This window comes from Hesperophylax consimilis, chromosome 18 (assembly GCF_061612785.1).
Source record: "Hesperophylax consimilis isolate HC1 chromosome 18, BYU_Hcon_1.0, whole genome shotgun sequence".
NCBI lineage: Eukaryota > Metazoa > Arthropoda > Insecta > Trichoptera > Limnephilidae > Hesperophylax > Hesperophylax consimilis.
In genome coordinates this window covers 11696481-11721845 of record NC_142853.1, presented here as the reverse complement: position 1 = coordinate 11721845, position 25365 = coordinate 11696481, and the positions used below count along the sequence as shown (strand labels likewise).

The 25365-nt window shown below is 33.6% G+C and overlaps 2 protein-coding genes across 9 annotated transcripts in view; both read right to left on the bottom strand.

The window, feature by feature from the left end:
- beta-Spec (spectrin beta chain) overlaps positions 1–21384 on the bottom strand; it is a 152830-nt gene extending 131446 nt beyond the window's left edge. For all 8 annotated transcript variants that reach the window (XM_089642582.1, XM_089642583.1, XM_089642577.1 and 5 more), the window contains exon 1: positions 21066–21384. The gene's annotated coding sequence lies outside the window, so the exon portion shown is untranslated. The remainder of the gene's footprint in view (positions 1–21065) is intronic.
- LOC149415381 (uncharacterized) lies at positions 17278–25100 on the bottom strand. The gene is made up of 4 exons (XM_089642207.1): positions 25089–25100; positions 24732–24903; positions 23308–23456; positions 17278–17394 (listed from the first exon to the last, which is right to left on the bottom strand). The coding sequence occupies exons 1-4, from the start codon at positions 25098–25100 to the stop codon at positions 17278–17280; spliced, it is 450 nt and encodes a 149-aa protein (XP_089498333.1).
- Positions 25101–25365: the final 265 nt, after the last annotated feature.

The following is a 25365-nucleotide window of genomic DNA, read 5'->3' as shown; positions in this document are numbered from 1 at the left end:
AATTTTCTTTGAATTCTTTCAACATTATGAATATGTACATTGTAGAAGGGTGACCAAACTATGGAGTTATGTTCTATCAGGCTTCTAACAAGGGATATGTACAATAGTTTTATGATTTGTAAAGATTTAAAGTTTTTAATTGTTCTTAATATAAAACCTAATGTTTTCATACCCTTATTCACAGTTTGTTGAATGTGGGCCGTAAAGTCTAGTTTCTCATCCATTATTATGCCAAGATCTCGCATTTCCTTTACTCTTTCTAAATTTGTTTTATTTATTGAATAGCCAAAAAATTGTGATGTTTTTTTTCTGGAAAAGGTCAAAATTTTGCATTTTTCTACATTTAAATATAAATTGTTTTGTGAACACCACTTATTTAGCATGTCTATATTAGATTGAAGAACTTGACAGTCGTTTAATGAGGTTATTTCTTTATATAATTTAATATCGTCGGCGAATAGCAGTACATTGACATTTTCAAAGCAGTTGACTATGTCATTTATAAAAACAATAAATAAAATTGGGCCAAGATGACTACCTTGCGGTACGCCACTAGTGGCCAAAAATGGTTTAGATAAAAAAGATTTTATTTTAACAAGTAAAGTTCTACCAGATATGTAGCTACTTAACCAGCTTAACATATTTGCTCTGATTCCTATAGCATGAAGTTTTTGGATCAGTACTTTGTGAGACACTTTATCAAAGGCTTTCGAAAAATCAGTATATATACAGTCAACTTGTTTATTTTTAGAAAAAGACTCCAATATATAGTTTTGAAACAGTAGTAAATTTGTTGTAGTTGATCTACCTCTAATGAAGCCACGTTGTTTGTCATTTATTAATTTTGTTAGTGTAGGATATATTTCTTCCAAAACTAAAGATTCAAAGATTTTGGGTAATACAGATTGTATGCATATTGGTCGATAGTTTGAAATGTCAGTCTCGTCACCTTTTTTAAATATTGGAATAATATAGCTGGATTTCCAGTAGACGGGAAAATATCCAGAGGATAGTAGGTGGTTAAATAAAATGGTTAGTGGTTTAGACAATACGGAGGAGCACTGTTTTAGGAAAATTGGCGGGATGGTGTCCGGGCCTGCAGACTTGTTTATGTCTAAGGAATTTAATTTTTTTTTGCAAGATTCTTCGGTGATGTAGCAGTCTGTTAAATGTGTGGTTTTTTTGAATGTGTATGAAGGAATATTTTCTTCTAGTGTTTCATCATCATAAACATTTTTAAAGAAGTCAGAAAAAAGATTTACAATGTCTTGCGTATTGTTGGCGTATTTGTCGTCCATGTGCATTTCTGGAGGATAGTCTGTGCTGTCGTTGTTTATTTTTTTAATAAATTTCCAGAGATTGTTCGAGTTTAAGGCTGTGTTCTCGATAGAATTTATATATGTTTTATAACAGATTTTAGAGAGATCTTTGCATTTTTTCCTACTTTCACTGAAATTTGTATAGTCGATTTTCTTCAGAGTTTTTTTGAATTTTTTATGAAGTATTTTTTTTTTGTTGTAGTGAGGCTATTAGTTCTGATGAGAAGTAAGTTGGATATGTATGTTTTTTAGGAGTAAATAGTGGTACATATGATTTGATAGTGGTGGAGAATATTGAATATAGATTTTCTAAGGAATCGTCAGTATTAACATCAGACAAAAAAGACCAGTCAACATGCGAAAGATGAGAATTTATAGATTCAAAATCTGCTTTTTTGTAGTTGAGAGTTTTTTCAACGGGTTTCGGCTCGACGCCACATATATTTAACTTAATATAAAGAGGGGGGTGATGGTTATCAACAGGTAACAGAGGATCATTACATTTCTCAATGAACAATTTAGGATAATTTGATATTGCTAGATCTAGTAAGCGATCATTTATGTTGTATATAAAGTTATGTTGTAAAAGATTTAAAAAATTTGTCATATCTAAAATCTCACGTGCACGATCATTTTGACTTTCATTAACAATGAAACCACTATCACTTGTTTTCCATTTTAGGTTAGGGAGGTTGTAATCCCCGAGAATAATAATTTTAGAGTTAGGATATTTGTAGAGTAGATTTTCAACGTCTTCGCTGTGGCTTCGATAGTTTCCGGCATCAGATAGTGGCGGTGTGTATAAAGTTGCAATTATTATCTTTTCTACAGTGGTATCAATTTGTACAAATAGTTGTTCGAGTGTATTATTTTTTGTTTTGAGTTTTCTTGACATCAATTTCTTCTTTATTGCAATTAGTACTCCGCCTCCCCTTGTTTTGGAACTGGATTTAGAGTTTCTATCGCAGCGAAAAATTTTGTAGTTGTTGAGTCCGAGTTCTGTTGATTTTATTTCCGAGTCGAGCCAAGTTTCTGTCAGCACATATACGTCGTAATGGTGTAGCGATATTGTAGAACGTAGTTCATTTAATTTGGTGCGTAGTCCCCGCGCGTTCTGGTAGTATATCTTGAGTTTGCATCGTTTTTTGGCGGTGTTTGCACTATTTTAGGGTTTCCGTTTACATATTTTATAGTAATATCATTTTCGCCATTTATCTTTCGTTTTTCCAGTTCTTCTCTTAGATTTTTTAGATGTTTTTGTTGAAAAATTGTAGCATCGGGGTATATCCTTGTGTTGTTTTTTAAAGGATGACGTTTACTTAGTAATGTTCTGGATGTTGTGGAGTTATTGAATTCTATTTTAAGGGACCTTGGTTTTTCAACACTTGGTTTTCCAATGCGGTAAACACGTAGCATATCACGGTTTGCGGTATCATCGAGAGCAGAGATTAAAACCGTTACCTTGTTTTTGTCATCTATTAATTTGTTGGCCGCAGTCGTTTCAGTGCTTTCGGGTATATTACAAAGAATGATGTTTTTAGCTCTTTCGCTACGCTCATTAATTTCAGAAATTACCTCGCAAATGTCGAGGTTGTTTTGTGGGGCTGGGATATTTACTATTTATTCTATAGTATTATTTACTAGGATAACATTTGTTATTTAGGAAACAAAAATACGAAATCAATAATAATGTAGAAAACGTTAATACACGAAAAACAATAATGTACGGTCACTGAATTATTTATCATTCATTATCAAACTAAAGATGTAAATCATAGAAGGGGAAAAAAGAAAAGCAGGATAAAGATCAGAGAAACGCGTTTTATAATACATAGAAAATAATATACTTGGATGTGAATTCTTATTTTTGAGATGCATTTATTACATTGACCTGGGTAGAAAATATCAGCGTCTGAAAACATATCGTTGTATCTGGTGCATGCCGTCGGATATTAAAAGTGTGGTTCGAACTTACACATAATATAAGGACAGTGCGAGAAGTGATTACCTACATATTAACAACGATAGCTTCAAAATTGCGATTTGTTTAAATCATGGCAAAAAAAAACAATCACAATCTCTTTAACACAAACCACACCTGCACACATTCGATTGTATGTTAATAATTTATATAATAAAGCCGATGTAATACAATAAAGAAATCGCAGAAGGTTACTCATACAATTCAAACAAGACGTTTTTTTCGTCAGGTGCAAGTAAACCGCATAAGACGACATTCCGGTAAGCAACGATTGCTTCGTATAAGGGTCCCTCGTAAGTACCTCCTCAATCAGGTCCGATAATTCCAAGTTTCCTGTTGTGCTGTGAATTTCATTAGCGTCAGCGACCATCACAATATCCTTCAGGAATGTTATGCGGTCCTGGTAGATAAAGATGCGTGAATAATGATAAGACATTGTCAAAGGTAGCATAGATAGCAGTCTACCACAGAGTAATTATACAAACCCTGATTATTTATACCATGAATTTCCACAGAACGACAAAGTACACGTAATGCAGTCCAGATGAGATTTACATACTTTGTCAAGTGTATGCTGCATGTTGATCACTAACCAATAAATAAAATTGAGAAAAGAACACTTTCCAAGGTTGGGTAGGAAAGACTTTCAATCTCATTTGCATTTTCAAAATTATTAATGCTATGATTGATTCACCTTCTTTGTTGCAACTCATTTCTTTCAATATCCTTCCCGCAGAACCGTAGAAATAAGTCATTGCTTTTTCTCAATCAACACTCCACAAAGTATGGATACTATTCAACAATGTCCAGATTTGTCAGTTCAAATCATGGCCTTGATTTTTTGGTGTAAGTTTTAGGACGGGTTGCTTCACAGAATTTGAACAATTTTTCAAACTTCAAAGACAATTTTCAAGTTCTGTTGTTATATCATTATTGGCCAATTCTTACACAAAACTAAAATACAAACAGAATTAGAAAATTAAATTTTAAATTTGATGAATTGTTCAAATTCTGCGAAACAACCCATGCTTTAATTCTTGTCAATGTGGCAGAAGTCGTAAACTCCATACAAAACGTTGATCCTGTCTTGACTTGACATTAATTTTATTGTTTTTTGTGCACTATTTTTGTATAGTTGTGATTTTTTTTAAATCCTATATTTTATCAATTCACCTTACTTTAACTTCTTATAACATGTATTGTGTTTTAATTGAACACAGGTCGTTAATAAATACATAAATAAATGTAGTATAACGTCAGAGCTCATAATATTATTCAACTTTAAGTATCATGTCCGTAGATTGAGTGTTCAACCTTCTGACTCGAAGTCAAATGCTCATTTCAAGAGACGAACTAATACATCAGAATGTACGTATAAATGCAAATAATGAAGCAGAGTATGTGATAGGAGTCTGCAGCATAGTGTATCGATCCATTCTTACTGTCTACCCCACGGAGAACTGCATGAGTTCTTAGGCAACAGTGGTAATAAAATAATAACATCTTGCTAGAGTGAAATTCCGATGGTACAACATGGTTTCTTTGATCTATGGTACAACATATCGTGTAAGTATTGAAGTTAGATTCTTGGTCGATGTATCTAAACAATTACAAATTTAGGGACACGTGGCACGGCCAGGATGTGAATCATAAATTTAAATTAATGAACTAATCAAACACTATTGTGTTTGACGATTTGATTATTAAACATCGATTGAGTAGTTATGGAAATTCACGGTGAACAATTAATCAAATTTCAAAGATGATTTTTTTGTTCTGTGAAGGTTCTATTTATGTTCTGTTATTATTTCAGTTTTGTGAAACAGCTGGTCAATAGTGATATAATAACGGAACTTGAATAGAACCTTGTTAGTTAAATCTCCTCAGGATGGGTTGTTTCATACAATTTGAACAATTCATCATAGTTCATTGGCGAGTTCTGTGAATGTGCTATTCAAGTTCTGTTATTATATCATTATAGGCCAGTTACTCGACAGAACAAAAATAAAAACATATCTTAAAAGAACTTTCACGGAACTTAACATTGAAATTTGAACAATTATTCAAATTTGAAAGTTAATTTTCAAGTTCTGTGAAAGATATTTCAAGTTCTGCTTTTATTTCAGTTCTGTCAAGCAATTAGCCTATAATTATATAATAACAGAACTTGAATAGGACTTTCACAGAACCCGAAAATGAACGTTGAAATTTGATGTTCAAATTCTCCGAAACAACCCGTCCTTAGTGTCGTATTCTTAAATGCAACGAAAGTGCATCAAAAAAATATTTATAAATATTTTTACATAAACAGTCAAATTACAAAAAACATTTTTTAAGAATAGTATTTTTGTCGAGTGCTGATTTACTTTATACGTAAGGAAAATAGAGAATCTTTAACGATTCATCAGGGTGGTAGATATTATCAGCTTGCCCCAGTAAAAGACCACGATTCAGAATACAAACGTTGCGTTGCTAAAAATAGATTTAGCTATTTTGAGGACTAGATCCGAATAGCCAGGTACTTCCTAACCATTATTTTTCTCAATAGTCTTCTTCTCCCAGCAATAATCACCAAATATGAAAATGTACATGGTGTTAAAAGCGAAATTTTGCTTTCAAATATCAGCTTTCGGGAGGGGTGTACGATCCAAAAGTCAGTTTTCAAATTAAGTTCGAAGATGGTGCTTTCGAGTTTCAGACGCTAAAGCTAGGAATAAGCTCTCTTCTAAACTTCGTGTCATGAAAACTTCCGACAGAATTTAGAGCAAAGCTCATATTTCCAGATATCATATCCGTAAAATTTAGAGTAAAACTTTCACCCTCAACCGAAATCTTTAAAACTTCTTCGAGAAAAGGAGTTCAAGGCTCAAAGTTAAGGTTTTTTATGACCCATATATTTATACAATTAAATACAATATGATTTATCTTGCAAACAATTTAAAACACATTGCCAACAAATTTCGATAAAGGGTTAACATTTATCCTGACATCAGATTTGCAACGAAAAGCAAATAATATAAAGCGCCCTTGTGGTGGTTTTAAATATTAACTATTGGGAATACCTTCCGAATATTTGTAAATCCTGTTGTTGCTACTACACTAATTTTAGTTGATGCAACAAAAATGGTATGTTTTTAATAACAATGGTGTTCACTTAATGGTACGTATACATTTGCGAACCGAAACGCGAACCGAGCCACGAATTACGGAAAAGGAACGAAGCAACTGCAAGCGGTGTTTCACGCCCTTCGCGTTATTCGCCCAGCTTTAATTTAGTAAGTTTTCTATAGGTTCAAATCGCTCGCGGGCAAAACGTGTACAAACAAAACTAAAAATCAAATAGGTAGGGTACGTATGTGTATTGAATAGGTATGTTTCCTATGATGGTTGGGGTGGTATAGCGGGGGAGTGAGTGCAACAGAGAAGGAGGTGGGGAGCCAGGGGTCAACAGTCGGGGGCTTCTTCGGTGCTTGACCCCAAAAGCAACTATAATTGAATATAGGTAAATAGTTGGTAGAAGAGGCATGAAGTGACTTTATTCCGATTTTCCAGAACTAAAATTAACGATTGATTTTTACACACGAAACGGTTAAAACGAATAAAAACAGATTTTTGGGGGGACAAAAAGTTAAATAATAAAATGACATGACTCCGCCCGATGAAGTCGGGTAGTGAAGCAAGTAATTTACGGTTGGTACATGAATATTTAAAAATAAATAAAAACAAGTAAAATGGCAAAACATGATTGTAGAGTTGCATAATCCGACAAGCCTCAAAGGCAAGTGCGTGCTATAGTGATAATCTTTGGATCATTAAACTGTGTGTTTGCTCAATTGTCAGTTCGGACTGTTCAAAACAAATTCACACTTCTTATCTTTAGAGATAAAAGTTTACGAAGAAACCAGAAAGATTGTAACAGAGCCCGAAAAGAGAAATTTTATTAAGACACACGGGTCGTTGTCACAGGTGCGATTGCCGGGTAAAATTCGGTTTAGGGGAGTCACTCGAATAACCGAAATTGAACTTGATTTAGACTAATTTAGGGCTGGGTTTTCCGAATCTGTATGAATATAAGATGTATCTGTATATAAGATGTGAATGAAGTTTACATAGCAATGTTGAAAGCTAAAATATTATTCATAATCATGTAGATGTGAATGAAGTTTACATAGCAAAGTTGAAAGCTAAAATATTATTCATAATCATGTAGATGTGAATGAAGTTTACATAGCAATGTTGAAAGCTAAAATATTATTCATAATCATGTAGATGTGAATGAAGTTTACATAGCAAAGTTGAAAGCTAAAATATTATTCATAATCATGTAGATGTGAATGAAGTTTACATAGCAATGTTGAAAGCTAAAATATTATTCATAATCATGTAGATGTGAATGAAGTTTACATAGCAAAGTTGAAAGCTAAAATATTATTCATAATCATGTAGATGTGAATGAAGTTTACATAGCAATGTTGAAAGCTAAAATATTATTCATAATCATGTAGATGTGAATGAAGTTTACATAGCAAAGTTGAAAGCTAAAATATTATTCATAATCATGTAGATGTGAATGAAGTTTACATAGCAATGTTGAAAGCTAAAATATTATTCATAATCATGTAGATGTGAATGAAGTTTACATAGCAAAGTTGAAAGCTAAAATATTATTCATAATCATGTAGATGTGAATGAAGTTTACATAGCAATGTTGAAAGCTAAAATATTATTCATAATCATGTAGATGTGAATGAAGTTTACATAGCAAAGTTGAAAGCTAAAATATTATTCATAATCATGTAGATAAAAATAAGTTTTCATTATATTCCAATCGCTTTGGTAAATACACTGCAACTTAACATACGGGTGAGTACTGTAATTAATTATCATAAAATATTTACCTACTTGTGAACAATTAAAAACTAACCATTTTTACGTAGCATTGCAATAATAAAGTCCTTAAATTTTTCAGTTCCACGCTCCTTCTACGCCGCATCCCCAAAGATGAAACAGGCCCTGAGGGAAATTTTGTTTCTCGGGACCTCATGTGTGGAGTTAATGTGAAAAAAAGTAAATTCGATCAGCGAAATATACATAATTCATTTCATTGCAAATATTTTATCTAAAAAGTGATTGCGTTCTTAATAATAGCGATAAAACGTAAGTGGATAAGTAAATTTGGTATTTCAATTCAATCATCACTTAAAAAAGCAAAAAAACAACGTCCAAACCATCTATATAATGTAGGTACCTATATTGTGTCCATTTTACAAACACATTAGTTTGCCGTACCTACATACAGTGCAACATTACAATCGAATCTCCGGTAGACTATCCAACCAAGCGCTAGGTCCTTGTGCCCTATCGGAAGATAGCCCCTCAGTACTGATTAAGTTAATTTAATTAAACCGTAGAATTTAATTGAAGCACTTCTCCTCTAAATCAAGCTCATGTGCCTCCGCAAGGGATAATGGATCGAGTCACGAAAAGCCCATCGCGTGACATAGCTAAAGCCAGACAGAAAAATTTCCGAATTAAGCGAAAATTCGCCGAAATTCAGATAAATGAAACACACGTTGGTAGAATGACGGGATCTTAGATTCAAGAACTGAGAGGACGCTTAACAGAAATGGAAGTTATTATCTAAATAAAAAAAACCAAAATCCTGATTTTTCAATTGTCTAAAATAAATCGAAGAAATATTGAAGATTCTTATAATAAAATTCTGAGAGTAGAAAACATGATCGTCTAAATATTCTAACCGATGTTATATAAATATCTTACAAAAGTCTAGAAAAAACTGGTCTTTAAAAACGCCTTGAACTCATAGAACTACAAATAGAGGCGCTACTGCATACTAATATCTCGGCGAAACTTTTATTGTAACACGATAAGCGGTGCACGTAGACAGGAATCGGTAGTTTTAGTGTTGGGAGACTTGGAGGTCAGTTGGAGATTAAAAAGCGAAACCTATTTTTTCGCTTCATGTCTCATCTAAATATAATAAATCAATGCTTTAACTGTTGAATTATCTAATTACTACTCGCTTAAATCTGACAGCAAAATATTTTAACTTTGGGTCCTAAAATGTTTTTTTATACATTTTTCTGGTATCTGATTCGAGACAGGCGGTCGACGTTCAACCTTATCTTTACCGATTTATAGAGTGCGTGGCCACTACCTAATTTCAAGGTCATAACAAAAAATATCCGTTGTCCGCAGGAATCTGTTAAGGAGGGGGAGTGACGAGATAAGTGGAAAAATGTTAATCCCTTAATTTAGTTGTTGTTGCACAGTATTCAATGTAACATAACCGACATATTTTATCATCCACAATGTCTGGATTGGCGTTTGTTTGAAAGAAACCGAAAGTGGAGCGAGGCACCGTCCAATTAGAGTCGTCCAATTCGAGTTAATTGGTGATTCCGCACATGCATGCGGTAACATTACCACTACATACTAAGCTGATGACCCGGTGTTAGCAAACGTTCGCAAATGTTCGCAACTTCTCGCTGCTTGGCTAAATGCAGCTTTTATTACTGCCACTAGGAATTATTACAAGAGGATGTTTAAAGTACATAATGTGTGAAATTTTATTGCTGGTTTTACATGCGAAACGGCTAAAGTAAACAGATTCAGAAAAGGCAAGCGAGATTACACGCTCGGTAGTTTTACAAGCACACAAAAAAAACAAACGTACAAGAGGCATTGTGCAGGTGAATTGCTAAATTAATGTGTTAACACCAATAATATAATCAAATTATTATACTAGCCCAGTTTAGTGACATTTCATTTTAAGTCCCATATATTGTAAATACGTATTCAGGCGTGCATTTTTTACTCAAAAATACTCCCTACTTTGACGGCCGGCATAGTCCAGTGGTAACGCATTGGACTGCCATTCCGAAGGTCGCGGGTTCGAACCCGGCGTGCGCAAATAAATTTTATTTGATTAATTTGTGTTATTTCACAATTAATTAATTAAAATAATATATAGTATATTTGCGGCACGTTCCAGAGTGGAAGATACTACCAGTATCGCCCTGGTGTAAGACCACCATTCAGAATTGAAACGTTGCTCCAAATGGCTTTAGCCGTGTTTAGTGACTAGATCTGAATAGCCAGGTACTTCCCCACCTTCCTCTTTCCCTTCCCCACTTACCTTCAGCCTCACAACATCCCCCAATTGGGGATGCCATAGTCTCACTGGCTCCAGACGGGAGCAGTTGGGACTCTTGAGGTATTCACTATAAAAAAAAAATTAAAAAAAACTCCCACAGTGCGGTTCACACGTTATAAATTCTACTTTTTCGTATGTTTGGTAGATAAGAGTTTGTGGGGGTCAAAGTGGGATTTTAACTATCCCGCAGCCAAGTGGGGGAGTAGGTAGTACCCAAAATTACTACCCTCCTTATATTAGCTTAAATACTTGACATATCATTTTTTCTGCGCAAATACATAAGTTGCCATTAATAATTGACTGAATAATTGGGATTTCTATAGTTTAAAAGCACGTAAGACAGAAAAATGCATGGGGTCGTCGGAAGGCCCACTTGGTTACAGACGTTTTGTTTGGCATCTTGGGCCTGTCTGTTGATCCAGTCGGGAGTCACTTGGTTCAACACAGATGTGCCTCCGTAAACTGATGATAAGGACATTCACAAATAAATAACCTAACTTTGAATGACATCACAAATAACCTAAGTTTCAGCCAAGTTATCTATTGATATTTAGTCAAGCGACGCAACATTCATTTAAGTTGATTAGATAATAGTATATAGCGACACGGGTAATTTAAATATGGATATAACAGGAGTTTAAGTTGATTAGATAATAGTATGTAGCAACACGGGTAGTTTAAATATGGATATAACAGGAGTTTAAGTTGATTAGATAATAGTATGTAGCAACACGGGTAGTTTAAATATGGATATAACAGGAGTTTAAGTTGATTAGATAATAGTATGTAGCAACACGGGTTGTTTAAATATGGATATAACAGGAGTTTAAGTTGATTAGATAATAGTATGTAGCAACACGGGTAGTTTAAATATGGATATAACAGGAGTTTAAGTTGATTAGATAATAGTATGTAGCAACACGGGTAGTTTAAATATGGATATAACAGGAGTTTAAATTTTGTATAAAATGTTAGCAAAATAATAGAAACATGTAATTTTAAGAAGCACGTATCACTGGAAACAATTTTTGGCATATTATGGTAAGTTTGCAAAAATGTTTCGAGCGATCGCTTGCTATAATGTGCCAAACTTACAGAACCAAAAAATATGGAATAAACGCTGAGATATAGATGGAGTCATTGGGTTTAAACCGCAGTAAGCAGATCTTACATAATATTTAATAATAATATTTGGCTAATTTATATAGCGCCGTTTTCGTTAACATTTTGAGGAATAATATTATTAATTAAATCGAACGCCCGTCGAACGAGTGTTTAAAAGGATCTTTTAAGATGAGTTAAAAGGCGGTATGTCAAGGATAAAATATCGAATAAATCAAGTCATGATTCGTAAGTAGAATGTTACAAGTCCAAAATAAAGCTTTCCTTCCACACCCCGAGGTGACCTACTATTTTTTTCCAAAAAGGCCAGACTAGGCAACACAATGATATAATTTGCACAAGGTAATGCATCTCCGAGGTGCCGTAGAGTAAAAAGAAGAAAAAAACAGGTTTGACAGGCGATTACCGATCGCCCGAAGTAAGGTCAATTATTCCTCACTTGGTGAAATTGAAACATTTAAAAATATTTAAATTCTTTATTTATGTCAATACCGCACAAGAAGTCCAAAAGCTTTCGGCTGTCCAGTCATTAGGACAATGGCATACCCGATTGAGGTATGTTGTGAGGCTGAAGGGAGTGGAAATGGTGAAGGCGAAGGTTGGGAAGTACCTGGATATTCAGATCTAGTCGTCAAATACGGCAAAAGTCATTTCAAGCAAAGTTTCGATACTGAATGGCGGCCATTCGTTAGAGCTATTTTTTTTGTGAAAGCATTTATTTTTTTCAAATGATACATAATTAATTACAATAAAGTCGCATTAAACTGCGAGATAGCAGTTGTCAACGGGTTCTCAATTTGGCACTAAGACGAGTAACCGACCAAACCCTCAACGCGATCCTAAATGTCCAATACCTACTGATTTTTAGTTGAAAAAAGTACATAAAAAACGTCACAGGAGACCAATTCACATTTTTTACTCCAAGTAATGTCATGAATCACTGGCTAAAGTCAAGTACGTCCCTTAAAATCCCGTATAGTACATTATTACTTTAATCATAGACATAAGACAGATACATGTTTACAGAAAAAAACAGTAAAAGTTAAATATAATTTTATACATATAAGTATAAAATTTCATATGACAACTTTTTCAGTATATGCATCGCCTTCTGAAAATTAGTTGACATTTCTTTTTTATGAAGTTGGGTAACATGTTGTAAGCTTTGGGACGTTGTATTATTCTAAGGTTCTTCGACCTTATTTCTTGAGGTAATTTAAAAAAAAACGGCGCTATACAAATCATCCAAATATTATTATAATTTATGTAGATATCTAGGAATTACAAGTGCATCGTTTGTAGATAGTCTTGTATTACGAGCATTTATCACTATTTTGTTATATTTTTGTTTTTTGGGTGTTATGCCGTGTTGCGCTAACTCCTTCTTTAGCCAACGTTTCGGACAGCATTGCAGTGTCCATCATCAGGGCAGATGTGTTATTTTGCAATGCTTATTCTGCAATGCTGTCCGAAACGTTGGCTAAAGAAGGAGTTAGCGCAACACGGCATAACACCCCAAAAACAAATAACAAAAATACTTTTGGCCATGAAAATCTTAAATCATATTATTTTGTTATATTATTCATAATGAGACGTGTGCTCAGATGTTCGAGATGTGTCATATATTATAGTGAGAGTACCACTCCCAGCATAGTTATCAGGAGCTTTCTTGAGCAGATATTCAATTTTATTGGACTATTTGGGGCTTAGAACTCTAAAGGTCTTCTGCAAAATGGCGAAATCGGTTTTCTAAATCTGTATAGATCATAGTTCTTTCGATTAACTGCTATTGTTCAGGGTTCAGAATCGGCGCTCGTTGTGCTGATTTTTTTAACTCTTAATGCTTTTTCAGTGGAATAGGTTAGGTGCCTTATTCAGATTGCTGTAACGTAATCGATTATAAAATCACATGGAGACCAAATAAATTCGCTTCGGCACCATGTAATTACGCGCGACGGCCGACCTTGGCTCAATTCGCACACCAGTGGGCAATATGTAATAATATTATATGTATAATGTATTGCACTTCGGTGGGGATCCATTCAAACGGCGATAACTCATCGTTTCTGACACAAAAGTGTTGGGTAAATTGCCCTGGAAACTCATGGATTGAGTCAGTATTTAAAATAGACTATTCTTAAGACCGCTTAAGCTAAATTAAGTTAAGTACTGAGAAAAATAATGGAAAACTATGCAGACAATGTTGTGGGTCGTCAATGTATACGAGATATTTTTTGAGACATAATTTTCTAAATTTTCAAAAATTACGTTTTACCATTATTTAGATAATGACCTCATTTTTGACTGAGCGTAAGCTAAGGCCTCTTTTGATTAGCATTTTTTCTGTCTGTAAATTTGTTTATGTTAAAGATCGGTTCAAGATCATGTTGGATACTACCATTTTATCCCGCCAGAGTTCGCATAAGCGTGGATACGAGCTGTCAAATCGGAATAATCAATATTATGGTAACTACCTTCCTGAAGAAAGTTTGACAAAAGAATTGTTATTGATATAGTGACGTTTCATCGGACAAATTGCATAATTCCTTAGATGAAATTAAGTAGATAGGTATTTAAGCACCTACTTACAAATCTTATGATTATGGAGGAAATTTTGGTTTTTGATTTATTAAATAAGAGAAAATTAGAAATGTATTTTTGGACGCGTTCCGCTGTTCACAGAACTACTAGTAAATGTGTTTTAATGTAAAAAAAAACTAATTAGGTAGGTACCCTACTATGTGCTGGTTGTGGAGAATATTTCTGTTTTCTGTCGAGAATCGTCAAGAAAATGATAAATAATTCGGATTCAGTGGCAATGAATACCCAACGACGTACGAGTACGTGGATAGTGGCGATATTATACATAAAAGTGTATTTTTCCTGACCCCTTTTATTTTGGGCCGGTCCCGCCCAACGTATTATTAGACGGCGTAGGTCAACGAACGACTCCACTAACTAGGCCGCAAAAAGTACCTACACACGGCTAAATTTCTAAAAAACCATTCGAATAAACATCATGAAAAAGTACCTACATAAAAAATATACGAATAAACATCATGAAAAGTATATAACGCAGCGAGAGTTGACTGCGATTAGCATGGAATGTATTTGTGCATTGGTATATGCTTCCATCGGCGAGGAACGGCTTTTTGTCTTGTTAGCGGAAGAGGGACAGTAAGTCAAATTATTATACGATGCTCATAAAATAATTTGTTAGGAAGCTTAGAGCTTTTTCTACTCATATCAGTTTCGGTTAGATCGGGTGCACGATATCGGGATTGAAATAATCTCAGTTTAATAATATATAAGTTCCCATCGCTATTAAAAGATTTATCTGTGTTAGTTTTTCTGCTACAGTTTGTTTATTTTACTTCTCGTCTCATTTATTCATTTGACTACGTATACTACTAATAAATATAGGATATTGACAATGGCTGATCCTGATAATACATGTACATGTTTATGAATATAGAAATGATTTCCATTAACCTAATGAATTAAAAATATAAATAAATTTCCCTGTTTATGCGCGATGTTCTTTGTCTCGTTCACGGCTACTTATTGTGACTAGCGGAAAAGGGACAGCAAATGTATATGTTCACGGTTTTAGAATATTCTAAGAGCTCATACCTTGTAATTATTTATTGTGCATTTGAATACAGTACCGAAGATTATCACATCCAGAAAAACTATTTTAATAACAATTAAATAAAAACAATATGTATTCGGCATACCAAAATACATTGAACTAAAACCTCCTAGATCACAACACGCTTTGGCTTTGAACTCTGAATTGTGAAATAACCATTAATTGTTTATATGTTTTATTAAAGTTAAACGAAACACGCTGTACGTAAGATATGCATCTGTGTGAGTACCTACTGTGATGAATTCAACTATGGTTGATATACCCATATCTATATACACGGCTAAATTTCTATAAAACATCATAAAATTGTTGCTGTTTTAAAGTCACATCTGGAATTCAAAATTACAACAAGATATATCCTATTGTATAATATACCGTGCATATTATATATCATTATAGTATAGCTAACGAGATCTTTGTAGGCGGCCAGAAGAGGAACCAAGAGGAAGACGCCATGTTTTTCGTTATTCGGTTGTCAAAATATTTTCAATTGGGTTCTTCATCAAACTTAATTGTTTTGTTTATTTATATTATGCGCCCATAACGTCGTTTACAAACATGTGATATATAATTTACAATAGCGTATTGTCTAAGGTTGATATTTTCAGTTGCGAACTTATTAAATACAAGAGGTCCATAAAAGAATATTTCTCTGATGGTTTGTGAATAATGTTTACGTCTCTAATGCTTAAATTGTTAATATCTCTATTATGATTTGATTTATACCTACAACCTCTCTCCATGGCTATAAATGTATTGTTTTGTAAATTTTTCGTTTTATATAATCTTTTGTTTGGTATATTTTTTTTTTTAATTCATATTCCTTTCTCACAAATTTAAATTATGCTGTCTCAGTTAAAGTCACAAGGAGGAAATCCATAATTGGTTTTATTCTACTAAATAACACTTATGTACAAACTGAATGTAAACTGTCGATTTGCCAAAAATGAATAAATAAATAAATAAAATAATATAGATATGTTAGTCATTAATTAAAAACTAATTTGTAGTTTTAATACTACCTTTTCATTACTTAATGTTCGATAACTATACATATATTTATGATATAAAGCGGTACACATAACCTGTGAAAAGTGATGCATGAAACGTTATTATTTTTTGGCATTCATAGCCCGCAGACTGCGACTTCGCCCCTGGGCAATACTCGAATTGCCCAAAACCATCTCAAGTCAGGCCAGGACATTGAATCAAATCGGCCTCTTATTTCTACAAGATTCTGTCACTGTATTTATTTATAAACACATTTTTAAATGTTTCAATTGCATTTCCATAATAAATCCAGAAAGGCTTGTACGCTAAATATACCGAAATATAGACCAACTCGATTCAGATTCGGCTTGAGGTGGCTTTGGTGTGCCCCTTGCCGCGAATCCTGCGCTTTCTCCTGTGTGTTTTGCGATTGAAGAGGTCAATTATGATTTTCCGAATTCAGAGGGTATTAATAATCAATCAACTCTGGATACTTACAGTTAAAAATGTGTGGAAGGTTTATAGTGTATTTTTCTGATTCTGATAATCGAACTAAAGTTCTGTGATTCTAATATTATTAATTATTATTGATATTAAAAATAATCTCAAACCACACATTCCTAAACGGTTCGAACTAGGACGTCATTACGATGTAGATAATGACGCGAAGAGGACTAAGAAATACAATTTACTATACATATATTCACTCTCATTTGTTTTGTATGTACAATGTTTAAATAGTCACTTTAATAGAAAATTAAAAAAGATAAATCTACTTACTGACCGGTAAGATCAAAAGTGCTAGATTTGAAATCGTTATAGAAAATGTATTCGTGAACATAAAAATAAATTCTGTGAAAATACCCTATTCTACCCCTGATAACTAACTACTTCGTTAAAAGATATTTTTTAAGAAATTAGAGTCCGATTTGAATCAGTGTCCTGGCCTGACTTGAGGTGGTTTTGATGTGTCCCTCGCCGCGTATCCTGCGTGCGCTGCTGTGTGTTTTGCGAACGGAAGAGGTCAATTATGAATTCAGAGAGGGTCCCCCGAGGGGACGGGGGCCCCTCCCGACCCCTGAATGGTGTCTGTCCCATTAGCGGAGGTCATGAATATTCCTTCAGAGCCTCCTATGCTCCTTTCATTTCCTGACTGCAGGAGGAACCGAGCAATGGAACACCGCGATTGTTCAATGAAAAACACTGAAATCATCGCCTCAAGGTGTTAAAGAGTACTAAGGGAAAATCTTTAACGTTTGAATGTGTCCCTTTCCACGGAACAATCTTCACTATAAAGAAGAGATCTGCTTGTCAGAGGCAGGATAACAAACCAATAGAAGTGTTTTTGAGGGTTTTGTATGGTGAGCCCGAAGGGAGCTCAATTTTCTCTTACTTCGAATGAAATTGATCAAACATTTTATTAGCGTAATTCTTCTTGAACAGATAATCAACCTCATTGGTCTGACGTGTGATCGATAATATATGTCTCAACTATAAATTAAAACTATGACTGTCCGAAACAAGACAAACTCTCGAATGGTGAGCTCTGACGTCGTTAAGTTTCACAACTCCTCCGCTTTAAATTTCCAGGTCAACCGCACAAATTTTCAGTTCGCAACGTCATTTCCATCATGAGCCTACGAAACTGTGAAATAGCAAGGAAATTGTAAAAGAGAATCTTTTAAGACAAAATTAAGTTTGTTTTATATTTTGTGAAAATTATTTTATCTTTCTTATTTATTGTGTTGCTAAGTTCACTTTTAAAAAAGATAAAATTAATTATTATTACTATCATAAAAAGCGAAATAATTATAGTGAATTGTACAAACCTATGCTTACTGATAAGCATATAAAATTAAAGTACACTGACAAGCTATCTAGAAATTCATTATTATCTGTAGATAATATTAATGCAATACAATATTTTTGTCATTTAAAACAATTTTATCAATCAAGAAGATAAATAATTAGGTACTTTTTTTTATCATATTTAGTGTAACAGACAACTCTTAAAAGATTTATTATATTTTTGTCATTATATCATCTTGTATTTATCAATTTATTTTATTATATTTTCAAAGAAGTTGTCTGTTAGTACAGATACGAAGTCATCGAAGATCTCTTATATACCGTGGACTTCTCCCTCTTTCCCATAAACAATAGATGTAACAGAAAGAGAGGTTACAGCAGAACTACTATATGGCAACACAATAAAGAACTGTTAGAGGAGAAAATGAAAAGGCTAATCAGTTCAGAAAGTCATACCCATAAGTAAATAATAAAGTTGAAAAGATTATTTCAGGGCCAGAGCCATATTAACTTTTAGAACTGTTATTCAAATTTAGATCCTCTGTGCCTATAATTTTGCATTCCCAACGAGTAGTTCGAAATTTAAACATTTTCACCGCTTGTGACATCTGTAAATACCAATTTCAAATAATCTCATAAGGCCTTCTTTAGTCATAGTAACATAGCTAAGTACTACTTTTAAGTTCTTAACTAGAGTTTTAAGATAATTTCTAGCTTGTAAATCACCCTTCTAGGTTAAATTTAACCTAAAGGCATTACAAAAATAAGCTAAAATATTATTAGTCTCCTGGAATGAAATAAATAGAATTGTGAAAAATTGTTGAATGATAAAATTTATGACTGAAATAAGTATAAATAAATAAATACTTAATGAATCAATATTATCCTAAGACATACTACTACTTAATTTATCAGAAATACTAATCAACAATATTGGTAGAGCTTTTAAGTCCCTTATTTCATAATTATTTTATAAATTTTAAAAGATTACAATTTTGGTGATTTTCTCAACTACCATACTAGGCTCATGCCTGTATTATGGTAGTCGTACATGACTTATGTAAGAGTAATAAAATAATATTTTGTAGATCAAATAATAAAACATAAGGGAAAAGGACATGTTATGGTAAAACAAAAATTTTAATAATACATATTATAGAAACCATATTATAAATAAAAATAAAGATTAAACTGGTTGAAAAAAAGATATTTCAAAGAAAATATAAATAAAAATATTAAAATACAAGCAAAATTATACCAATTATTTATATCATTATCAATAATGTATAACCGTAGCATGGTATTTTGAAGATTTTCAGGAAAGTGTTAGAACGGAGGCTGATTCATCAATGGTATCAGTATCCCACCTTGTACGGAAGAAGCTCAGGACATAGGGAGCCATGTTGTGGAACCAGGAGACTACGCCTAACTCCAAATGACAACCCTGCAGAACTTTATTACAGAGATTGGGTTACTGAGAAAGAAATAACGTGAAACATGGGAGATAATACAATGGGTCTACGTGCTTACGGAAGCTATGCAGACTGTTTATGAATCCATAATAATAATCCTGAATGTAATACATGATTAGGAAGGAAATGTTACTTTTAAAGCAGTAAGAAATGAAACTAATTCTCACAATCTAGAAGAGAGATACAGCATACCTTGGTTACATCTTCTTACATTAGAAATATTGTCTCTTTCGATGAATTATGAAAATTGGACAGGAAGAGATGCTCTTTCTGATCTTCGTGCAGCAGAATTCCATGATATCTATAATTCAGGAAATGACTTACAAGCAATCTAAGCCGTAGTTAAAATAGCCCCAACATATTATAGACTGTAAGAAAGCGTCATATTGACTTATTAATTACTATCACAAGACGTTGTAAATGAGTATACCCTCATGGCCTATGCTTCTTTTATGATTTTCAGTCTTTACTGTATTAATATGTTGAATGCTTCCAGAGAATGCAGGAAAAACTGAAAGAATTAATCTCTTATTTTTAACTCATTGAAGGCTCCAAAAGCTTAAGTCGTGAAACAGATAAGTTTACAGACCTGATAATAGCAAGTAAAGAATGATGTCAGCAATTTTTACATTGGCTTTTATCATATACGAAGATATGTGTCAAGATTGATGGGCTTTTAGATATGATTTCCAGGTAGAAATCACTGTTCAGTTACAAAATATTACAGCTTGTTCACAATTATGTATGAAAAACAATATTCGGCAGTCTGAAATAGTATATGACATAACTTACACTAAGAAATTATACGATAAAACGTGTTATCATTGAGGCCTGTTTGAAATTCAATAATAAAAGTCGATATGAACTTATGAACACTTCTATGAACAGCGAGTATGACTAAAATCATCCAAGGTACAATGTACAACGCCCATTTTTTAAATGATTCACAAAGATCTAAATAAAAAAAATATGTCTAATTCGATATGAACCACATTTTTATTCTGTTTGCTCATGTTTTGGCAGATGGTAAAAATGGAAAGGATTATGCATGTATAGCAAGTGACATTCAAATTTCGGTCGCTCGACGCCTTCGGAAATCTTTGAAAGGAAGCATTTGAAGTCTTTTTGACATCTTTGGGCATGCATTTCTAAAATATATGCTTAGCTTAAGTCATAAATGAGTGTTCATAATTTAGGTTTAGTCTGGAAATTAAGTTAAAAATAATTATTAGTCTACCTATTCAAGTACAAAACGATAAATGACATCACTGACACTCGTGAGAAAAATAGTCGCCAGTTTGACATTTACAAAATCAAATCAAAATATATTTGTTATTTTGACATGAAGAAATCACCACTTTTAAAAAACTCATCGAATAATAGCAAAACCCACGTAATACAACTTTGATCAATGGGAATATGTCATAATAATACGCGAAAACTATATTTGCCGCTAGGTAGTAAAACGGCCACCATATTCAATGGTAGACTATGGATATTTTAGCCGCTAATAAGCAATAGAGATGTATTAAGATAAACTTACCGCTTGGTCGAAGTGAAGATATTCCAATTTCCGGCAACAACCACACAAACTTATTCACATTTAACTAGTCACACACTTCGAAAAAACTCCCCGTCGTCGAAACAGTCCCGTATCCACTCGTTTCAAGTCACCAAAACCAATACAACTCGGCTAACTCGGCTTGTCATGCGCACTGTTTAGAAAATAGTCCGCAGATTATTAGTTAATCACAAATATCAAGCATTTCACTAATATTTTCCCAGTTCAAAAGTCTTATTTTTACCATTTATCGATGATATTCTAGTTTGTCAGTTGTATTAGGTAATTTCACGTATGTACTCTTGCGCCTACGCGGAGTAGTAAACTAAAATGGCGGGATGATGTCATCGGCCGTTTATAAAAAAAGATGATAGGGGGTGGGCGTTGTCGCTTCCCTTGAACCATCCTCAAAATTATTCAATCGTTGATTATTATTTGTTTTATAGCTTTTGGAAACAACGAATCATTTGATTTTTGCGTATCGAAATTATAACGCTGTAGTAATAAATAAATAATTAATAATATTTTAGCGGGCACGTAACGGTTTTATACAAAAATATAATTGGAAATCCTTGTGCTCAGTTACCGCCATCTATGATCAAAAATGTTACCATAAAATTTTATTTCAAAATGCTTATCTGATAATAATTTTAGTATTGGTCAAAAGAGGACAGCGAAATACTGTAAAAAGAATAATAACTCCACCGAGGGAAATAATTTCCATCAGGGCCCGTTCCCACTTCCGTTTTCAAATCGGAGGCGGGTCCCATTTTAAAATCGAATATCATAGCTGAAAGATTTTCTGTAGGAACTTTCCAACTGTTAATTGGTGAGTTGAAAAGTGATTAACTAAAGTTTTTATTATTTTAGAACAGTGGTTCTTAACCTGGGTTCGATCGAACCCCAAGGGTTCGGTGAGGCAGTCTCGGGGGTTCGGTGGAGGTCAAGAGTTTGTTACAACATATCTTTGCGAGCAATCCTTTTCGAAGATGCTGGATATAAAAACGAAGAAGAGGAATAGACTTTGTTGTGAAAATGACATGAGAGTGGCACTTGCCAAGGTAAAGCCGCGAATTTCTGAATTGGTTTCTAAAAGGCAACAGCAGAAGTCACACTGATTTAAAGTAAATAATAATTAATATGTTTCATGTTTTGATTTAACCATTAAAATTTTATGTTTTGATCTTTGTTTTTTTATTTTTTTTTTCACTTTGTACACCTATATATAAATATATACCCTGTTTTGAATTTGTAAAAATCTAATTTTATTTTTCAAATTAGGAGGGGTTCGGTGAATGCGCATATGTAACTGGTGGGGTTCGGTATCTCCAAAAAGGTTAAGAACCACTGTTTTAGAATGTCCATCACTTCCTTGAACCATCTACTGGAAAGAGATAACTTATCAAAATACAAAATTGAGAGAGTGCATTTGTCCTGAAGAAAGGCTATCAATATTTTCAAGGTAAGAAAACAATAACAACTCAAATATTTTTATTCTGTGTTTATTAAACTAATGCCCTCTGTCGTGCATCGTGCTGCTCACTTAAGCTTTAAAATAAAGAAAAATAAAAATAAGTAAAGTTTGAAATAAAAAATAATTTTGAAACATGTTGATAATTTTGATATAAAAAAGTTGTGCACACCAAGTGTTTTGTGTTTATTTAATTAAAAATAAAATATTGTAGTCTGTTGACTACTGGGTCTTCCAGTGGCGGTCCGTGAGTTTTCAGCGAGCTAGATTGCTAAGGTAAAAAATACGACATTATTGATGTTATTGTAGCTGAAAGTATTGTTTTTTTTTCAACCAAAATGTGTGTAGGTTTAAAAAATCTTAGTACGAAAAAATTTAATTTTGAAAAAAAAATCGTTTTCAGCTACAATAATGTCGTATTTTTCATCACTCTAGCTCACTGTAAACTCACGGACCGCCACTGGGGTCTTTTAACCACCTACAATTCGTTAAAATCATTTAGTTAATTTCATCAAAATTTAAATCCATACTATTTTGACTGGTGTTATTAGATAGTTGAGACAAAACAGAAGGATTAGGTGATGCAGCCGGTTGATTGGTGGTTTGTTTACGTGCATAATATGCAGATCCCGCAGGCGGCTCGTTCGGTTGATAGTTTATTTGATATTGACACTCAGAAGGTGTAGCAGACGGTTGTTCGACGGTTGGGTTTTGTGTTAAATATCTGTGATTTCTTGATTGTGTGTTCCATACATAATTTGGTGAGTAGAACTTATCTTCGAGTTTCTTTTTAATTTTTTGAATTAATGATAACACCCCTGCTTGAAGCTCTAGAGTTTCATCACCATCGAATGATGTTACGACCGGTAGAACCCCTTTAAAAAAAGATAGCATTGGGTGTTCTTCTTTCACACGTGTCCAAAAACTTTGACATTTTTTAATCTACGTTCATTTTCTTCTTTTTAGAAGAACTTGGTAGAGAGTCTTGCTTTCTCGGTGCAGACCCATCAGAACTTCCTTCAAAATTTACATTATATGGGTAGTAACCCGAATCAGTAGTGCTATGAAGCTTTGAAACAGATTCATGGGTAGTTTTAGGATTAATAATTTTTTGCAAAAAGTTCATTTGTTCCTTATAAATATAAGGCCTTTTGAACTTTGCCGCTGCTCCAGATTTAACATTTTTTTCGTCTCTGTGTGCTCTCATTCATCCATCTCGTAAATTATTCCACTTAGCGGAAAGTAATTTACCTGCAAAAAATAAAAATAGTTTTAACTTAAGAGACACCTAATATACGGCTGTGTACATTTTTTATTATTTTTATTTTACAGATATTTGGCATCGGGATGTTCCTACAAAGAACTACAGAGTTGGTGTGTCAACCATTAGAAAAATTATGAATGAAATGAGTAGCATTATCTGGAACACGATAGGCAAAGAGTTCATAATGTTGCCTGATACTGAAAGTAAATGGGAGGACATTGCAAAAGGTTTTGAAATGAAAACATATTTTCCTCATTGTCTTGGAGCGGTTGATGGGAAGCACATAAGAGTTGTAAAACCAAAAAATAGTGGCTCTATGTATTATAACTACAAACATTATTTTTCCTTAATTTTATTTGCCGTAATTGATTCGTAATACCGATTTACCTACGTGAGCATTGGTTCATATGGGAAAGAGTGTGATTCCTCGATATTTAAGGAGACTACTTTGTGGCAGAAATTGGATGACGGCAGTTTGAATATACCAAAGCCTAGACCTCTTCATGATAATATGGAAAAAGATTTGCCCTTCGTACTTATTGGCGATGAAGCTTTCCCGTTGTCAAAAAATTTATTGCGACCTTTCGGAGGCACCCATTTGGATGACAAGAAGAAAATTTTTAATTATCGTTTAAGTCGAGCCAGGAGGAATGTTGAATGTGCTTTTGGTATTTTAGCCAATAAGTGGAGATGTAGACCCAGAAAAAGCTATCAAAATAATAAATGCTTGTACAGCATTACACAATTTTGAAAGAGAAAAGAACGGACTTAGGTGATCCTACTGCAAATAATATACAATGAGAATTCGCCGACTATTTCGTTTCTCCAATAGGGTCTGTATCTTGGCAAGCAGCATCAACACACAAAATAAAAACCAAAAAAATAACAATTTTTGATAAAAGTCGGTACTTACCAAAATCTTTTCTTTGTTTTTCTTCTAATTTCTCAAAATCCGGCATGAATAAATAGCAAACTTCTCGCCAAGCCGATAATTTTAATGAATTATTTTTATATCCTTCTGTCGTTTTATCCCACAGCACAACTCTTTCTTCGACCAGTGGGATAAAATTTTCAGAATTTATTTCCTTATCGATTATTATAGTTTTAATTTATTTACTTAACAAAATGATAACTTAATAAGTGTGAAGTTCCATACAAAACTATGAGCGAGCGAGTTCCGACACGATTTGAAAACGGACGCGCTGCGCTGGCGATTCATCCGACAAAAAATGCCGGATCCGTTTTTAAATTGTGTCGGACAGGTGTGAACAGCTCCATACATCCACTACAGCCGCTAGGGCATCCGATTTTAAAATGGGACCCGCCTCCGATTTTAAAACGGAAGTGGGAACGGGCCCTTAGGGCCTTTTTGAGGAAGGGTCTTTGAGGAAGGAAGAAGTAAATAAATAAAGAAGTTTAAAGTAAAAAAGTAAGAAAACCAATTTCGTAGAATGGAAGAAATGCATAGATCGATAAATCATTCCATAGTTGAGCTGTCGAAGAACCAGTCGTAAAAGCAATCCATTCTCAAGTGACAATATTTTGAA